Source organism: Cryptotermes secundus, unplaced genomic scaffold (genome assembly GCF_002891405.2).
Source record: "Cryptotermes secundus unplaced genomic scaffold, Csec_1.0 scaffold1499, whole genome shotgun sequence".
In the NCBI taxonomy this organism is placed as follows: Eukaryota; Metazoa; Arthropoda; class Insecta; order Blattodea; family Kalotermitidae; genus Cryptotermes; species Cryptotermes secundus.
The window spans coordinates 47896-67904 of NW_019730121.1; the positions used below are offsets into that span (position 1 = coordinate 47896).

Below are 20009 nucleotides of genomic sequence, written 5' to 3' on the forward strand. Positions count from 1 at the left end.
ATTGACAGTGTTTAAACTTTATAGACTGCGTTTTGTTGTGTATATAATATTAGATTTTTATTTGTATTATAACCATCAACACAACACGAGTGGTATGGAAATATCTTCAATGGAGATAGTAGATGTTAATGTACACTTTACTTATTTATTTATTATGCAACCACTTGTTGCATTGTGTTGATGGTTATAGTACAAATAAAAATCAGAGAGTGTTTAATTTGATGATATAACATATTTATCTTTGCTTACAGTACTGCAATGGAGGTGACTTGGCAGATTACTTAGGGGGTAAGCATTTATATACACACTGCTTATTACTGAGTTCTGCTGATAGCTCTATGCAGGTCAGTAAAGTTGCCGCATTTGTTTTTTCCTTGCAGTGATGGGCACACTCAGCGAGGACACAATTCGACTCTTCCTCTGTCAGCTGGGTAAGGATTGTGTTTGTTTCAAAGGTATATGCAGGAACAAAAGCTGTGATCACTTGAAACACTGAAATAATTTTATGTTCTAGCGGGAGCAATGAAGGCGTTGTATGCAAAGGGTATTGTCCACCGGGACCTAAAGCCACAGAATATATTACTGAGTCACAGTGGTGGGAAATCCTGTCCACAGCCACAAGAGATTCGATTGAAGATTGGTAGGTTGTATTTTGTGTCTGAATATGATTTAACATTGCAAATACAAGAAAGGATCCAAGTTGATTCTGATGTAACAAAATCTGATGCTTTGTTTTCAGCTGACTTTGGCTTTGCAAGGTTCCTTCAGGATGGCGTGATGGCAGCGACGCTGTGTGGGTCACCAATGTACATGGCAAGTTTATGTGGAGTTCTCTTTTTGATTAATTTATTCACATTTTCTCTTTGAATTCTAATTTAAAGTGAAACTGAAGGGAAATGACCCAGTGGATGGAAAGAAGTCATGTGTCATGTATTTTTAAAAATATAACTTTCTTCTTTCCTACCACAGACCTAACAGAGAACTCCCTAAGATATATGCAAAGTAGCCACAGGTGTTAAAGCAGTGTGCACGTATCTTGGTAGAGTTTATATATGTGATTGAAACCCTCATTCCCATCATTGTACTTAATTAAATAAGGAAACGTCTTTAATTTCTTTATGATATTACCTGATGAGATGTGACACTGCGTGGTCTGATGGACGTTTACTGACATTACTGCAGATTGTCAGGAACTTTCTGCTGGGCTCTGTGGTATCATATCTCGGCAGGCAGCACTTTTCATAGTCACCACTGTGAGGAGAACCTCAGATCTCATGTTTGATTTCCGAATTTGATTGACAAGGCCATATCCTGGGGGAAGAGCAGGCACAATTTCCAGTTTGTTATAATAAATAAAAATGTATAGGCCAAGTAAGGAATTAAGATAGTTAGGTGTTTTTGTATAATCAGTTTAGTTTATTTATTTTGTTGACAAAATATTTGATGTCTTCAAGGGTATGTTCTGTTATGCATATGTAAATACTTTAATTAGTAAATCTTTATATGTTGTATTGTTTATAATTTATTTCTCTATTTCGAGCTTCATAGTGGTTAATTGTAGATGTTGATTCTGCTTTTTGGGTGGATGTGGGCAATATTGCAACATTTTTGGAGTTACATATTGCTTCTATCTTCAGGGATAAGATGAATGAGGTGCATTTTGACTGTTATGACCCAAAGGTTATGTACAAGTAGATATGTTTTTTTTTTGGGTAATTTGGAATAAGTGTATCTAGACTTTAAGATTAAGAAATAGAAATAATGGAAGGTTTCAGGAAGCGAGAGTTTGCACAGAAGTGTAACGCAAGAAGTGAAGCAATAGCTTTGTAATCAGAATGTTAGCATGACAGTGTAATAATGCTGACATTGAGGAAGAGGCTATATGAAGTGGGACATAAAGAACTAGGGCATTAGGAAATCGCTGAGCCGGAGAGGGTAGTAGACCTGAAAGAGCCAACCCCCTTTCGATAAACAGCCAATGAGTGGGCCACACTGACCCAAAATCACGTCAGGATGGGCGGGTGAATACACCCCCGGAACCCAGAGAGTCAGCAAAAAAGAGAGTACAAAAACACTGGAGGGATCAATCAGAAAAAAAGATCATTAATTGTCAAAGAGTTCAGCTGGAGGCTATTGCCGAGAGAGAGATGGCACCGAGTAGAGGTTGGGATGGTGCGTGCCTGACTCATCAGTACAAGTAAGTGGACCTACTTCATATAAGTCATGAACATTAAGTGTGATAATATTAAAGTGCAAACCCCAAGGGAGAGAAAGTGAAAACTAGATGGACTAGGTTTACAGAGAAAGAGAGACAGAAGTATAGGATACCCAATAGCAGGGTGACAGGAGTAGAACTAAGGTGTGTGCTACAGGATAATAACCCACATGTATTGCGAACTGGCAAACGTAGGCAAATTGTGTATATATTATGTATATAGTGACATAGGTGAATAGAGTGGGATAGAAATGGCCTGTGATGTTAATTGAACCTAGCATTCCCGCAAGTGTTATCGTCCTCCCTGCTGACTCCAGCCTCCCTTTGAATCCTTCAGGAGAATTGCAAACTCAAGCCAAGGCGGCAGATACGTCAGTGACTGTAAATTTACTTGAGCCCCCCCCCCNGACAACTTGGTGGCAGCAGCGGGATACCTCCACGCCTCCCTGTCACCACGGCATAATATTGATCCTAAAGATGGAGGCAGGATGTACCTCTGAGATGTGAGAAACACTGCCCACATCCTCAGAGTGCACATATCCAAGAACAGAATCTCTTGTTTTCTAGGCACCAGAAGTGATCATGTCTCTGCAGTATGACGCTAAAGCTGACCTGTGGAGCCTAGGTACCATCGTGTTTCAGTGTCTGACTGGCAAGGCGCCATTCCATGCCCAGACACCACAGGCACTCAAGCAGTACTACGAGAAGAATGCAAACCTTGCTCCAAAGTAAGTTCATGACTTTCTTAACCCCTTTGAAGCCTCAAGTTCATCAGATGTATACAAATTCACTAGATACTACTATTCAGGGAAATAATCTCAGCCTATTATGAGGATTGTGTGGAACACATACATACACTATGCAAAATGCAGAGTTACTTAATGTAAGAGCAGATGGTACATATAATTACCAGTGTGCTTTAAATGGTTAATGCTTTTATGTTTGCAGTAATTTCTTCAGGACTACATGGAAGTGCTTATATTATTTGTTCCTGTACAGGATCCCATCAGGAACTTCTCCGGAATTGGCTGATTTGTTATTGGGATTACTGAGACGTAATGCTCGTGACCGCATACCGTTTGATAGTTTCTTCAACCACCCATTCCTACAACGCCGCCCAGAACCCTCCCCACCACAGTCACCACCATCTTGTCCGTTACCAGGTAACTGAAATCTGGAACAGGAGCAGATAATGCTTTCCTCCTGCCTTAGCTGGTTTCTTGCTTCACTTACTGTTCAGCTGAGTCATGGAAAGTTACAGATAAAGATTTGTGAAGTAGATCCTGATATTAAATTAGAAGGGAATCTTACAGGGTCACTCTCATCTGAAGGTGCACCATGTTGTCTTATATGTACACCTTATAAGATTCTTATTATAGATTGATAAGTAAGTAGAAAAAATAATTAAATATTAGATTTTCTCACTTTCATGTTGAGAAAATTCTTTGTGGGCTGAGTATATCTTCTTCCTGTTCAAACTTTTAATTGTATTTGTATGTTAAGATGTAGTGGAATATTTCAGGAGAGCTTCCATCTTCTCCTGGTGCCCTGTTTACTCCTGCCACTGTAGCAACATCTGCAGGGGCAACAGTGACTGTAGCCAGCCCGATGCAACAGAAGGCTGAGTCCGGCTCTTCGGTTCCAGGTACAGTTTGTCATATGTATGACAAGTTCAGCCCTTTTCATTAACACATGTTCCCATTGTTGGTTTTCTCTTAGTCCTAACGCTCCATTCCCTTTAACACTGACCATTTTTTCTGAGTGATTTATTCTGCTACCGTGAAGATAGAAGCAGCAGATTTCTTCAAAACATTAATGCCCACCCATCATACTACATGAGATTACATTCTAGAATGTGCAGCGACTTGTTCAGATGGAGGTACTTGATTGGCCATTGTTATCGTAAACATATTAACTTGATGTGGCGATGTGTTCTGTGATGATAATGAGTGAACTCCTGGGACATAAATGATGATTTCAACATTTGACTTGTATGTTTGGTTTGGGCATTCAGCCCTCTGAAGCCTAGAGCTTACCTAAATAATATGTACAGATTTAGTCCCTACCTCATAGGAAACACTCCAGGTCCAGTGCAAAGATCAACCAGTTCATGTTGTTTAGGGACATAATTGCTGTTTTCTGTGAGTTTCTGTGCAAATACATAAATCACTATATTGTCAACATGGAGAGTTTTAGTGTTCGGACATTTTTAGAAGGTTACTACTGATGGGGCACATTTCTTTCTTTATTTATTGTTCATTGTTGAGTGAGTAAAATAACCTTTAATATGAGCGATTTCATCGGTGCTTAATGCATTTCTGACCTGTGATGTATTACAGTTCATAACCAAGGTATGCACTGTGCTATTTATATGTAATAGCTGTTACGTAAGGCTCAAGCTGTGTGTTGGCAGGTTAATTGAATCAGAGCCAATTTTCAGCAGAACTGTGTGTTCAGTTCTATCACAATTCATGGATTTTAGTGTGTTCTGAGCTCATCTGTCACTGATATCTGAGGTGTATTAAATTGCTGTAAATGTGGTAGTTATGTATGAAATGATTAATTTTGGCAGGATCACCAGTTTCTGGTAGGGGCCAAGGCAGTAGCTCCAGTCCAGAAGAAACAGATGATTTTGTTCTGGTCCCTTCCAACATACCTTCAGACGTGTCTAGTGACAGTAACCATGCAGAAAGGCTGTGAGTTATGATAACTTTATTCTTTATTGAGTTTAAACTGCATTGTAAATTGACTATTTAAATAGTGCTGTGTATAACTGATCTAACTAGGGGACTAGGCATGCTAGAATACCTTCTAGTTCTGAGGACATTGGAGAGTTTCTTGTGTAACTGACTGTCTATTGGCTTCTCAAGAATAACTCAGTTTATATAACAGTTTCTATAATTACTTATGTAAAGAAATGGTTTTGCCATGAGGTAATGAAGAGTTTCTTTATGTAATTTTGCATAATCCCAGTTAGTGAGAATTCTGGTATGACTTAAGAGAAGCCACTTTCCCAGAGATTCATTAAATAAGAATTTCACTGTGCACAGGCTCACAGACTCCATTTAGACAAGTAGATCCATTGGACATATTGCAAACTAACCCTGATGTCATTTGTGTTTCTTGTTTTTGCTTGTGTTTGGATTTTGTGGTTCTGAACATGAAACATTAATGCTGAAACACGTCCATTTGTTAGATTTGTTATTAGGTTTTGTAAATAGTATTGTTTAGTTCGTCCTTACATCTTCATTCACACATTGTACTTCTGTCCACAATGCAATCCGCTTATTATCTCCTTCCCCTCCTCATTACATGTTTCGGTTGTACCCGGCCATCATCAGGTGTCTCTGTTTGCTAAAATTGTTTCACTGCGTAGTATGTGTAACCTCACCCATAACCTGTGAATGTGATATTTCCCTTACTTAAAATAAATATACGTGATTAGAATCACTAAAAATCATTATAATCAAATAAAGCCTAATTAAAATTTCAGTATTTTTGCTTGGGGGCTGTCATCTTTTATCCATTTATCATTTTCACAGTGAAACAGTTTAGCAAGTAGAGACACCCGATGATGACCATGTATGGTTGCAAATGTAGTGAGAATGAGAGGGGGTTACTAAATGGGTTGCTTTATGGACGGAAGTATAGTGTGTGAATGAAGATTTTTCACATGTAATAACTGTCAATACATCAAATAAGGCGGGAATATCTTCCGTGAAGACAACAGATGTTGATATATATTGTCACGTGTTGGGTATATGTCACGTGACAAATAACTTCACACCGTTCTGGATGTAGCAAATTTATTACACATTCGCTCTTACATTCATACAATTCACAGTTACACAATTACTGCCATTGGCAGTATCACAAGTACTTCTGCTGCACTAGGCGACTTCACGATCCATCCTGTGTCACTTCTGATCACACACTCTGGTCACATACTGCTCAGCCGGCTTTTTGTACTGTTCCCTGTTGCCTTGCGTTACAGCGGTAGTCCCCTTATTACGTCACAGTGGGAAGTGCTGTTACGTCGCCATGGGGGAGGGGGAGGGAGTGTTGACTGGCCTGTTACCGTAGCAGCGGCAATTGCTCCGATGCTGTTAGGTCACTGTGGGGGAGGGGGGTATCCTGCATAGTGCAAATATGTCACAATATCTTACTTATTTAATGTAAGTGTAGATTGCACTATATGTTTCGACCTGTAATTTAGGTCATCGATAGGCACCTCTTTGTGATCTGTAACTCAAGTTAATGGTCTACATCAATGCAAAACAACCAAAGGAAAAAACAAGACGTTATGATCAGATTATTCACTGTTCACTAGTAAATTAGAGCCACAAGCAAGAAATAATATGACCCCCCCCTCCAGCACATCGACACATGACTGTGAAGAGTTTGCACAACAACTAGCCAACATTCAAATATTCTGTGAAAGCAGTACTTTTATACTGCTTTATACTTTTTATTTTTACATGTCCTTTAAATCGTTAACTGTTAGTAATGAATTTTATTAGAATATTAGATCACGAGATCTATGCTTACTTTATAAATATATATTCACTTGCAGCAACAGACATCAATTGCATAATATGGATCCATATTATGACCATTAACTTTAATCACTTGAGTTACAGATCATAGGAGGTGCCTAATGATGACCTAAATTATATGTCGAAACATGTAGTGCAATCTATGCTTACATTAAATAACTAATATATATACCAACATCAGTTGTCTTCATTGAAGATATTCCCACCTTATTTATTGTGTTGACATTTATTACATATGATAAATATTATATACACAACAGGATGCAGTGTATAAAGTTTGTGAATGAAGAGTATATTAATGCAACTTACTTACTTACACATGGAGCTGAGCCCTTCTGGAGGTGCTGCCAATTCTGCAGCTACTCAAGAATTTCCCAGCATTTTATGGAACCCGAAGGTTCATTACTGCGTCCACAAGAGACCTCCACTGGTCCATATCCTGAGCCAGATCAGTCCAATCCATCCCATCCTATCCTATCTAAGATCCATTCTAATATTGTCCACCCACCTACGCCTTGGTCTTCCCTGTTGTCTCTTTCCTTATGGCTTTCCCACCAATATCCTATACGCATTTCTCGTCTCCCCCATTCATGCTACATGACCTGCCCACCTCATTCTCCTTGACTTGATCATTCTAATTATACTTGGAGAAGAGTAGAAGTTATGAAGCTCCTCATTATGCAGTTTTCTCCAACCTCCTCTCATTTCACCTCTCTTCTGCCAAAATATTCTCAACACCTTGTTCTCAAACATCCTCAGTCTGTGTTCCTCTCTTAATGTCAGAGACCAAGTTTCACACCCATACAGAACCAGTCAAAATTATAGTTTTGTATATTCTAATTTTTATGTTTTTGGACAGCAGATGGGAAGACAAAAGGTTCTGGACTGAATGGTAGCAAGCATTACCCGAGTTCAGTCTCCTCTTAATTTCCTCCTGAATCAGGTTTTGATTTACTGTCGTTCCCAAATACCCGAACTGTGCCACATTTGAAAACGTCTCTTTCCTATCTACATGTCCTGATTTTGCCCTGCATTTTGGTGACAAGACAGCAACATATACTCAGTTTTCTCTGTGTTTACTTCTAGACCAACCTCCTTAGTTGCATCAATTAAAGTTTGTGTGTTTTATGGATTTCTGTCTGCCTATCATGACTGACCATATGTCCATTCAATAACTGAGAGAAGAAGTTCTTCCAGCTATTCAAAATGTTGTGGGATTCAGCAAGCAGATCACCATTTTCATCTTTCACTAAGTTACATTCTCAATCTTTATTAACATCCACCTCAATGTCCAAGTATTCCTAAGCCATGAACCTGTTTGTGTTTTCAACACAATACTGCTCTTTACCCTCTACCTCATTTAATTTCTTGAGATTGAACTCCTCCATGTGAACTCTGTGTGCTGTTTGTTTGCTCACTGCCAGTCTTTCCCTAAACTTTGCCACCACCAGGTAGTGGTCAGTAACACAATCTGCTGCCCTGAATGATCGGACATCAAGTATGAGGGCAAATCAATATGTAAGTTACAAATGGATATAGAATTTAAAGAAATAAGAATACTGATTTGATAAATGCTTTTATTTCTCAACATAATCTCCCTGTATATTGAGGTACTTGTCCCATCGTTTCACAAGCCCCTGAAAACTAGCAGAATGAAATTCTTTGGGCTGCTGTCAGAACCAGGTGGTCACTTCCCTTTCTACAGCTTCATTGTCAGGAAAATGTTCAGCTGAAAGATGATGTTTAAGAGGGCCGAACAAATGGAAGTCACTTGGTGCAAGATTCATCACCTGTGACAGTTCGGGCTGGCATATCGTGTCCTTCATTGTGGCAGTAATTGAGATGCTGTAATGCCAGACCCATTCTTTGCATTTTGTGTTTTGGGGTCAACATGTGCGGCACCCATCATGCACAGACTTTGTGAAAACCTAACCTGTCATGCGACTTCCATTTGTTCGGCCCTCTTAAACATCATCTTTTGGCCAAACATTTTCCTGACGATGAAGCTGTAGAAAAGGAAGTCACCACCTGGTTCTGGCAGCAGCCCAGAGAATTTCATGCTGCTGGTTTTCAGGGGCTTGTGAAACAATGGGACAAGTCCCTCCATGTACAGGGAGAATATGTTGAGAAATAAAAGCGTTCCTCAAATCAGTACTCTTATTTGTTTAAGTTCTGTATCCATTTGTAACTTACTTATTGACTTACCTGCATATATTTGAATGCTGTCTCCTATCTATCAAAATATGGTGGATTTGATTGTGTATCTTCCCATCAGGAGATGTCCAAGTAAATTTATGGAAGTTACGACGTGGGAACATTGTACTTTTGACAGTAAGATATTTTGATGTGGCAAAGTTTACTACTCTAACTCCATTATCATTACCAATTTCATGCAAACTCTCATTCCCAATCGTTGGTTTGAAAATGTCTTCCCACCCTACTTTGGCATTGAAATCTCCTAACAAAATTTTCATACGGTACTTAAGGAATTTATCGAATACATGTTCTAATTCTTCATAGAACCTGTCCTTTATGTCATCAATTTTATCTTCTGTTGGGGCCTAAACATTCATAACGATATCACACCAGCGACCTTTTAGTATTATATATGATATCCTATCACTAACGAACTTTGTCCTCTTAACTGCTGATATGATTCTCTTATGTACGTAAGAACCTGTACCTAATTCATGATTTTCATTCCCCTTTTTATAGAAAAATATTAATGCAACAGGATTCTTAAATACAATATCATCCCTACATCGCGGAACACGATATGTGTGTGCAAGTTGCTTATCGTTTGTAACTAAAAACGTATTTCTTTTAGGGTTAAGGGACACAGGCCTTGCTTGGCGATTGCTAGTCCTCCAAGGCCAAGTTTCCTTCCTATCTCAGAGCCAATTCCAGTCCCGACACAAAGGGGTGTATATCAGCAGCTTCACTCTAATGAAGGACTGCCCTCTCCGACAAAGGTAAAATTATTTATTAGTAATACTGTAACCTAAATGTAGCTATATAGCTCCTGTTTCCTAGGCTGGACCTTAGTATCTTTCACTAGAACACATGGCTGAGTTGAGTTTTGCCTTTGTGAGTGACCAGTGAGGGCATTGGAGGTCTGATAAGCAGCAGGAACTCAGTCTGTTCTCAAGCTGTGTGATAGAAACATTCACAATGGAACTGTTTTATTGTAGGCTTGCACCTGTTCTGTGTGTAATGTGGATTGTAGGAGCTGAGTTGTGGAGTTTCTGGGTGCGATTTGAATGCTCATTCCCAGTCCCTTCTTTTGCTGGGCGTGGAAGTGTTCTGAGAAGTCACAGGGCACAGTGGAGAATTCAGGACGTTCGGCACTTAGTGGGGGTGTGGCGGGTGGAGTCCAGCTGGTTCCACTCGCCATGTCCGCCACTTACTGGCTTATTGTACCTTCCCCATGTGAGTATGATGATGGAGAATTTGGTGGAATTATGATTGGCAGGGGAAACCGAAGTACTCGGAGCAAACCTGCCCCAGTGCCACTTTGTCCACCACGCATCCCACTTGACCAGACCTGGGCTTGAACCCGGGCCCCCATCATGGGAAGCCAGCGACTAACCACTTGAGCTATGGCGCAGCCAGGTATGGCATCTAACTCATTTGGTTTTTCCAGAGCACAGTTCCCAGATCTCAGCCGATTAGCATGAAGCGTGGGGGTGATCACACGAGGACAGCACCACCAGATCTCACCTCCCTCTCTCCACCTTCAGTAAGTTTGTTAATGCCATTCCTTTTGAAGCATGGCTGTATGTTGATTGTGTGATACCGGTACCAAATCATTCAGATTGCTACATGGCCCATTCTTATTAAGTTTCAAAGATGTAGTGCCTTCGTGGTGTAATTACTGCATTTTCTGTCCAATTTGATCTCTGCAGAGTAAAGAAAATAAGCTCATGAGGCTCCTGTGCTGACCAGTGTTGACAAAGTCTGTGCGAATGTTACATTGTTTAAGGCCACTTCAATCCTTGTACTTTCAAATTTCATAAAATCGTTGGTAACAATGATGGAATTGAATGAGAAGTTGGAATTAAAAATTTATTAATGGTGTTGGGAGAAAAGTGTCTGCAACAAGGATACCAAGAATGGTATTAGAATTAAAGTGTGAAGGAAAGACATATGTAGGACAGTGCAGAACAAGATGGTTTGGTCAGGTAGTGGAAGACATAAAGAAATTCGAAGAGAAAGGCTGTGGGGAGGTGAAAGAGACTGAAGGCGTTTCATATATCGACCAGTGTAAAGTTGAAGTGATGCTAGAAAAAGGTGCAAGAGGAGGAGGAGGAGGTGGTGGTGGTGGTAATGGCATGTAGACATGTGAAGTGGTGCTGAGCTGATGCCCAAAAATATTTATTTGAACAATATGCAGCTTTTGATAAGGTAATATTTCTTTGTGGGCTGTAAAACAAGAACACGGATGTTGTGCAGATATTTTCTTTAGTTTTCAGCTTGACAGTGATACCTAGTTAACAGTTGGATATAGGAATATGCTATTTGGTACCCAAATAAATCATAAACAAGTTAAGTTTGAATTATTGTTTGTAAATAAACAGTTGCAAATATGTTGGCATTGTGAAACATTTAGGTTATGTCTGAGAAATGACATAGTATCCGAGTTGTGCAGTTGTTCCTTGTGAATGGAGGACAGCTATATGAATTGCACAAATGTTTCCTATATGTGTCACCTGGAAACTTATGTGTCTCTTCAGGTTCAGTTTATGATTGGGACTCCACCAGGAGGAGGGCAGCGTCGACGATCAGCGTCAGGAAGCTCATGTGAAACTCCACCTCCTGTCACCACTTGGCAAGTTTCGCCAGTTTCTGGAGGGAAACTCACTCCAACGAGTTCACCTCTGAGACGGTCAGGTACAGTCTGTGTTTGTGTTCTGTACATTAAGTTAGACTGAGACACCGGGTGAAGAGTTGTTGCTGTAATCAGATCTCTCTCATTCATCTCTGTTTTGCTGCTGTTTTGCTTGAAATAAGAACCTGAAACTTTCCTAAATTTGTTTCGGATTTTCACATTGTTGCCTTTCAGCCATTCCAGAACAGTGTAGCCACATGTAATTTGACTGTTTGTAAATGTAATGTCTGTCTGAAAAATCTCTGAGGGTATGCCATACTTTGAGTAAGTATTCTTACAGAAGAAAAGCTCTCTCTGTTCAAGAAGCTCTCTGGTATGGTGATTTTGTTTTGCATCATGTGTTGAAAATAAAATCGGGTGATAAATTTCTGATGTTGACGTAATGATCATTCTTCAATGATAACACAACATCACAGATGTTTTAGATCTCCTTGGCCATGCCATTGTTCATGCAGTTATGTGCTGGCCTGTTACCACAGAGCCTCCAGTTTGGTTCTGGGTAATATCACGTGAGGTTTGTAGTGGACAAAGTGGTATGGAGTAGAATTTTCTCAAAGTGTCTTCATTTCCCCCCTCCCATGAGATGTGTGATGACCTGATGAGGTACCCCATTATCACATCACAGGTCTTCTGAGCCTGGAGCACTGGCACTTGGCTGGTTACAGAGTAGAGAAGTTGTTTATATAACATCTGTAATGTAATTATTAATACTGCTCTTATCCTGTGCAGTCATTCTGGTGTTAAAAGGTAAAGACAAAGCCATCCTTGTGTTTAATTAATTAAGCAGTATGAATGAATGAATGAATGAATGTATAAGGGGTGGGCCTTCTTGGCCCTTGCACCGCTACCACAGTGATCTATTGTGCCTCCCTTCTGATTATCCCCTCAGCAATCCTGCACTTTGAATGAAGCGCGGGATTTTGTATGTGTGGACGTCGAAATAGTCACTTGGTTCCATAAAGTAATGACCCAAGTGATGTAATCTTAAATAAGCTAAGGCCTCACATTCGCACAGGATATGTGTGGCTGATTCATTTTCTTCTTGACACCTCTCACAAGTTGGACTATTAGTCCCAGTTTGAAGAGGTGTCCTTTAAGGTGACAGTGTCCTTTAAGTAGTCCTACCACCCATCGTAGTTGGTTCCCATTTAACTTTAACAGTTCCTTCACTCTTTTAGTAGATGGTACTCGTATGAGTCCCTTTGCTTGCCTGATTAAGCAGTATATCGTGAACCTACTTTGTAAACCTCAGCACATGAGGCAGGTGAGTGGTCAGCTTTATGCCCAGGGTAAGGGCCTACATTAGCCCATGGGCCCTAGGACAAGCTTGGATTTTTTGAAAAAGAACAATTTCTTACCTTTGCCAGAGCCCCCATTCCTCAGCTGTCCGGCTCATAGTCCACACCCCTTCACTGTACCAAGTGTGTTAGTTTTGGGTTCATTGAAAATGGAGCTAAACTTAAATTTTAGTATTTCTTTTGGCTTATTTTGGACTTCATCCATCGTCTAGTATGTAAAAGACAAAAGACCACGACGTTTCGGAGACTGGATCTGTCTCCGTTTTCAGGTGGGTAGGGAAGGATAAACCTACTCAGTTGGGCCTGTTAGAAAGAGTTAGTCTCAATCACTGGATCTAGCTCTTTCTAACGGGCCCAACTGAGTAGGTTTATCCATCCCTACCCACCTGAAGATGGAGACAGATCCAGTCTCTGAAACATTGTGGTCTTTTGTCTTTTACATACTAGACGATGGATGAAGTCCAAAAGAAGTACAGTATACACCATCGTCAGAATCCTTTTAAATTTTAGTGTTCATGGCTTTGATATGGCATTTAGTTTTTCACATATTCAATTATTTCCAGGCTGATCTCCTTTTTTTGTGTGATGAATTGACAGCTTATTATTAAAATAATTGCTTTTCATCAGCAACCCAAAGTTTAATAATAGGTGCAGTATTTTTGTTTGTTAGTCTGTTGAAATGTTTTGTGTGAAATCCACAAAATCATGAAGAGTTGTCATTTGTGTTTACTTACAACAGGTGCCAGCTCTCCACTTCTGAGTGGCCCATTAGCTATGCTTCCTCCTATTTTGGACTCGCCAATACGCCTTGCTGACAATAACAATCTTCACCATTCACCTGTGATGCCATTTGGCACACGAGCCATGACGCTACCTGAAATTTCAGGTATGTAAAAAAGCAGAAGGAATAAGTAAGGAAGGCCTTCAGATAATCTTCTGGGTTGTAATGGTATAAGTCTACCAACATTGCATCGGAATGTTGGTGGACTTTCATCGAGCTACATGATGTTACAACCCAAAAGATTGTACCCTTCATAGTCATCACTGTGAAGACCTGAGATTCAGTGAATTGAGGACGTTTCATAACGAGGAACCAAGTGATTTATGTAGGTCATATGATATGACTGTGGCAGCAAGAGGCAGGAGGCTGGTAGGCAGGTTGTCTGATGTGCTGTGTTTAGTATGGTGAAGTTCCTTGCTTCATATGTTCACTGAGAAAGATGTGCCAACTTCTCTGGGATTCTGTATGATTTTCCTAAATGTTCAGTGACATTTATTAAATGTTAACATATGGAAAATTTGGATGTTTGTTGTAACATCTTGATGAATTGTGTAAGTTTTGAGGTTTTCATGGCGATGACTATGAAGAAAGTCGTCTTCTGGGATCTGGTGCCGTGTATTCTTGGTTTTAACCAAGAATACATGGCGCCAGATCCCAGAAGACGTCTTTCTTCATCTTGATGAATTGTTTATTACATTTGCTTTAGTACCTGCTGATCACTATGTGATGATTATTTTTGGAGCAAGTGTTGTGTTCTTACCTTTTACTTTATCATCAGTGTTTTTAATGAATTTACACTTCGTGTGGATCATCTAGCAACTGAGCCTCTCCATCCATGCTGCCCCAAAGCTCCTTCATTTTGCCCCATGTTCTTCCTTCCTTTTGTGTTCAGTCTTTGCCAGTCTGTTGTCCTGTCTTGATCTCCATTTTCCTCTTGGGGATTTTCTTTTTATTCTCATGTTCAGAACCTTCTGTGGGATTCTGTAATCATTCATTCATGAAACATTTATTCTATCATATTCTGTTATTTATTTATCTTCCAAGTTATGTATCTTTAAATTTTATCAACTCTTTCATTTCATATAGTCATAATTTGTTTCTTTCCTTTTCATCAATATATGTAATGTGATAGTGAGGCATAAAACTGTTTAATAATGTGAAATGTGGTAGGAGTATGGGGGGAGGGATTGGTATGATATTTTGTGTTACACAAAATAAAATGGACCTGTCATTTAGTGCTCAATCATTTAAGGTTTTTCATCCATTTGACATTCAATTTCACTGTTCCCAAGTCAGTAATCTCAGTGCTAAATTACCACGTTTCAAAATTTTCATCAGTTTAGCATTGAAATCCAGTGTTACCCAAGGATGCTGTGAGTTGGGGGTTACACTCTATTCACTAATTCTTTAGTTTAACTGATTTTTTTTAATTATACCATGAGTTTGGTTCTTATGACAATATTAAAATCACTGTCTTGTGGGGTCTCAGTGCCTGTAGTCTGGTAGATAAGTACTGTTGTTTAGAGGAACTGGCTGTCTCCATTTCTACTGTGGAAGGAGACCATGTTGTGATTAATCTCTGTATGCAGAGGGCAACATGCAGTCTTATGGTGAAGGTGTGAGTCTGCATATGTGGATGTTGTGCATTGTGCATTCATGTCTCCCTTTTTATATGTATGCAGGCGGATACCAGCGCCTTTTTAGTGATGCTCCAGTTCCTCCAATAGATGGCCCCATCACTTTCGTTGCGCCAGAACTACCCGAGGAAACACTTCTAGAGGTGACCCTGATATTCATATCAGATGGCTTGGTTTGCTTTCTGGGGGGTGGGATATCCATTTTGAAGTAATTTTCAAGGTACTATTGTAGATCTAGAGCTAGAATTTTCTCCATTACAGCTATGTCAGTGTAAGTATGTGAGGTGACGCATGAAAGACATAATTTTTCACAAAAGAAGCAGTAAAAATGTACAGCTCTGCAGGCTTCAGTGGGATTTATATAATCTATGTAAAATGTGTGGAAGTGTGTGTACAGAAAGATTTATTCAGTTCATTTGGTTTGTTACAAAGAAAAATAATTGCCATTAACCCTTTGACGTGGTCATTTAAATTCCGCGGCCGCGGCTCCTGTGGTAATATATTCAGCCAGCCATTTAAATTTTGCTCGAAAATTATTTATTCATCATTGTTCTTAAATTCTATGAGATAGGAACATGAAACTTTCACTAAAATGATCTAAAAAGGTGGTTTTATAACCTTACCTTATAATATGAGCAGCCGGTATCTCGGCAATGGAAGCAGTTTGTTTAGAATTTGAGCAGTGAATGGTACGCCTTGAAGCATGAAACTTTCACTAAAATGATCTTAAAAGATGGTTTTATAACCTTGCCTTATAATATGAGCGCCCTGTATCTCGTAAACGGAGTATGGTACGCATTGAAGCATTCTACTATACACAGCGCTGTCTCACTTCACCACACCAGTACTGCGTATCTCTCATTTGGCTCTCTTTTCCGTAAACCAAACATCTTCTGTGAGGCCTTGCATTCTTCCCCGTGGGGGAATACAAGAATTAATGTCTCTCCATGAGTCATATCGCTAGCTAGATTAGCTGCAGTAAATTCAACCTTTATGTTATCATAACAAGTGTTGGTGCTTCTGCGTTTCATTTTCCATCCATTTTGGCGGCATAAGACGTCGTAGGGGTGACCACAGAATTCATGAAGTTATTCTAAGAACTATCTGGTATGTAGTGACCGAAAGCAGAGATTAGCTGGCTCAAAAAAATATTTATGGTCATCCCTCGAAACGACCACCAAGGTCAGTACGATAAAATGGAGTCAACTGGAGCGATAATACATGAAGGAATGAGTTCTTTTCCATCCCCCACACACACCCGTATCGTCACAGGGGGTGACCACAGTGTTCTGCCTTAAATTGTGGCGTTTTTCTAAGAACTGGGCCTTTGTACTGTGCGAAATCAATGGATCATGCGAGAATAAGCTTATGGACATCCCTGTTCTAAGAATTCCAATTGAGTGTGTTATTGTGGCCAGCTCAGGGCAATATGATATTATAAACACACGTCTCTGTTGTTTATAAGTTCATAGGAAACAAAACAGGCCTTTCAGAACAGTGGAACGGAGGAACCTCTCCCAAGAGCAACAGGAACTTTGCTGCAAGACAGGTATATGTAACGATGACTTGGCGCAGATAAAGTCGTGTCTTATTTATACTCTGTTCTACTGACAACAGGCCAGCAAAAAATCTAACAATCTACAGCAAAACCATCAATTATTATGGGCGTTATAACATAGGTGTGCAGCTGGACGAAACATACACGTCGAACCCCCCCAGACGATTTAAATACCTGACGAAACATACACGTCGAACCACGGCAACGGGTTAAAAAAGTTAAAAATGAGCATTTTATTTATGATGCAATCAGTTTTTTTTACTGGAGTTGATGTTCATTGGGACCTCTGTTTTCTTTGATTGCATCTTGGTCTTGTATTTTCCATTAGGCAGTGACTGACAGAATGATGTGTTGTGATATGAGCGATGTCATATTTTCAGGTCTTTAGTTCGGTAATCCCAGAAACTGACATGGTTCTCAGTCTTTTCTGCACACTTACTGTTCAGATTTGTTCCACACTTGTACATATGAAGGATTTAGGTTTGGGGAACTTGGTGGTCATTCTGTGTGTTTGTCGGATTGAACTGTAGCATTGTCCGGCATTCAGGCAGCAGGTACGAGGAGCGTTCCATATATAATGCCTCCTATTTTCTTTAATGAAAACTACAACAGATACAGAAAGCATAATAATGCAGTTAAATAGAGCAAGATTTCAGCTACTTACAGTTATTTTTCCACATAATCACCACCATTTGTTATGCACTTTTGCCGGTGATGAACAAGAGCCTGTATGCCATGCTCGTAAAAGTCTGCATCAGCAGAGGCTAGCCACTTTCTTACAGCTGCAATGACAGCATCATTGTCTGGAAAATATTGCTCACGAAGTCCATCTTTCATAGCCCCAAAGAGATGGAAGTCTGAAGGCACTAAATCTGGGCTATAAAGTGGATGTGGTAGGACAGTCCAGCCAAACTTTGCAGTGTGCGCAGTGGTCGCCAAACTGGTAGGGGGTCCAGCGTTATCGCGTTGCAAGTGAATGGTTGTCTGCTTCTCTGGCCTGGGAAATGTGGGTTTTCAGCTTAGTCAGCATTGTCTTGTAGTGTTCAGAATTGGCAGTCTCACTAAGCTCCAGGAAATCCAACCAAAACACACCCCGCCTATCCCAAAAGACTGTGCACATCACTTTCCCTGCGGATGTCTGTGTCTTGAACTTCTTTTTTCTTGGGGAATCCGGATGTCGCCAGTCCATGGACTGTCTTTTTGATTCTGTCTCCTAGTGGTGACACCACGTTTCATCTCCAGTGATGATGCTGTCCAGAAACTTGTCACCTTCAGCCTCAAACTGTTGCTACAGGTCCTGACAGACTTCCATTCAGTGAGTTTTGTGGTCCTGTATAAGCATCTGTGGGACCCACCTGGAACAAAGTTTGCAATAATCCAGCTTCCCCAACCTTGTTTCCACTGCATTACAGCCGATATTAAGCCATGCACACAGTTCCCTGGTCGTTATCCACCGATCTATACGGATGAGCTGATCAAGGTGCTGTTCATTGTGAGGAGTGGCAGCTGAGCAGGGATGCCCAGGGCATGGTTTGTCATGCACTTCACTTTCGCCAGTGTTGAAACGCACTACTCACCACCTCACTGTGCTGACATCCACTGTATTGTCTCCATACACCTTTAGCAAGTGTCGATGGTGTTAATGGGTGCAATTTGTTCGGCAGTGAGAATTTCAATAACACATCTCTGTTTCGTATGCACTTCTATGTCAGATGCCATTTTGGTAGACTGCTCTGCTGTCGCTATCTGTCACACAACAACCAAACTAACAGTACGTTGGCGGGAAGGTTCAACCTTTACTACAACACCACTAACATCCAGCTCAGACGTTACATATTAACAGAAAAGAATAGGGGGCATTATATACAGAATGTCCCTTGTGGTATGAGGGTCAAAGTGCCACATAGTAATGTTGCAAGTTTGGAACTTCCACTGTGCGGAGAATGTTAATGTGGCTGGCAAGATTAACTACAAATATTAATTTACTATTTCAAAAGGTAATGTTCTTGTTATAGTTGTGCACATTCTTTAGATTTGTGTCAGTGTTTCTTGTGTTGTGTTGCAGAGGGAACACAATGAGACTCTAGCTAAGTTAAATTTTGTGCTGGCCTTGTCGGAATGTGTGGTAGAATTAGCACAAGCAAGAGCAACACCTTTAGCAGCGCTCACTGAGAGTACAAGTGTACGTCAACAGACAGAAGGCAGTCGTCGTGCTGAACAGTTAGTGTTGCTAGTACGGGCATTGCAGCTGCTTAGTTCTGGGCTCAACTTAGCCACTCAGCAGTTACGAGCAGGCCAGCTACAGCCTTCAGCTTCTGTTAAGAGTGGTAAGTGTGGAGTACAGTGTGCTTCTTTACATTAGTGCTGTACAGCCAGGGAGAGTACTTTGGCATTTTGGAGAACTCAGAAACAGGAATCTGATTCCTGGCAGAGGCAATGTCCAGACCAGCCCTGGGGGCCCACCCGTCTTCCTGTCTGATGGGAACAGGGGGGCTGTCTCCCGTGGGGGAAAGTGGCAGAGGCATGAAGCCGACCTCTCACCTACATTTAGAGCCAGGTTAATGTGGTGGAGCTGTACCTCCATTCTGCCATATGTCTTCATGGCATGGTGGTTGTTCAAGTACAGGACAACTTTAACTTTATCTCCATCTTTACCTTTAGGTTTGTCTGTGGAATTTTATGAAATAGAAAATGTGGGTAGCAGACAGTAATTAGAATTAATTATGGGTGTTCCAATAGAATATATAAGGGGTAGGCCTTCTCGGCCCTTGCACCGCGACCTTAGGTCTATTGTTCTTCCCCTTTTTTTAATTATTCCCTCAGCAACCCCACGCTTTGGATGAAGTGCAGGATCTTGGATGTGGGGGTGTCAAAATAGTCACTTGGTTCCATGAAGTACTGGCCCAAGTGACATAATCTTAACCCTTTGGCGCAGTCATTTAAATTCCGCGGCCGCGTCTCCGGCGGTAATATATTCAGCCGGCCATTTAAATTTTGCTCGAAAATGATTTATTCATCTTTGTTCTTAAATTCTATGAGATAGGAACATGAAACTTTCACTAAAATGATCTTAAAA

The 20009-nt window shown here is 40.4% G+C and overlaps 1 protein-coding gene across 1 annotated transcript in view; it reads left to right on the forward strand.

The window, feature by feature from the left end:
* Positions 1 to 20009, forward strand: part of LOC111866311 (serine/threonine-protein kinase unc-51) — a 39606-nt gene that overhangs the window by 6531 nt on the left and 13066 nt on the right. The window contains exons 5-18 of the mRNA XM_023855142.2: positions 252 to 288; positions 381 to 431; positions 515 to 640; positions 740 to 813; positions 2783 to 2943; positions 3215 to 3378; positions 3738 to 3860; positions 4788 to 4911; positions 9599 to 9743; positions 10415 to 10510; positions 11505 to 11661; positions 13697 to 13843; positions 15421 to 15518; positions 18999 to 19260. Of these exons, the coding sequence (XP_023710910.1) occupies positions 252 to 288; positions 381 to 431; positions 515 to 640; positions 740 to 813; positions 2783 to 2943; positions 3215 to 3378; positions 3738 to 3860; positions 4788 to 4911; positions 9599 to 9743; positions 10415 to 10510; positions 11505 to 11661; positions 13697 to 13843; positions 15421 to 15518; positions 18999 to 19260 (1765 nt within the window). The remainder of the gene's footprint in view (positions 1 to 251; positions 289 to 380; positions 432 to 514; positions 641 to 739; positions 814 to 2782; positions 2944 to 3214; positions 3379 to 3737; positions 3861 to 4787; positions 4912 to 9598; positions 9744 to 10414; positions 10511 to 11504; positions 11662 to 13696; positions 13844 to 15420; positions 15519 to 18998; positions 19261 to 20009) is intronic.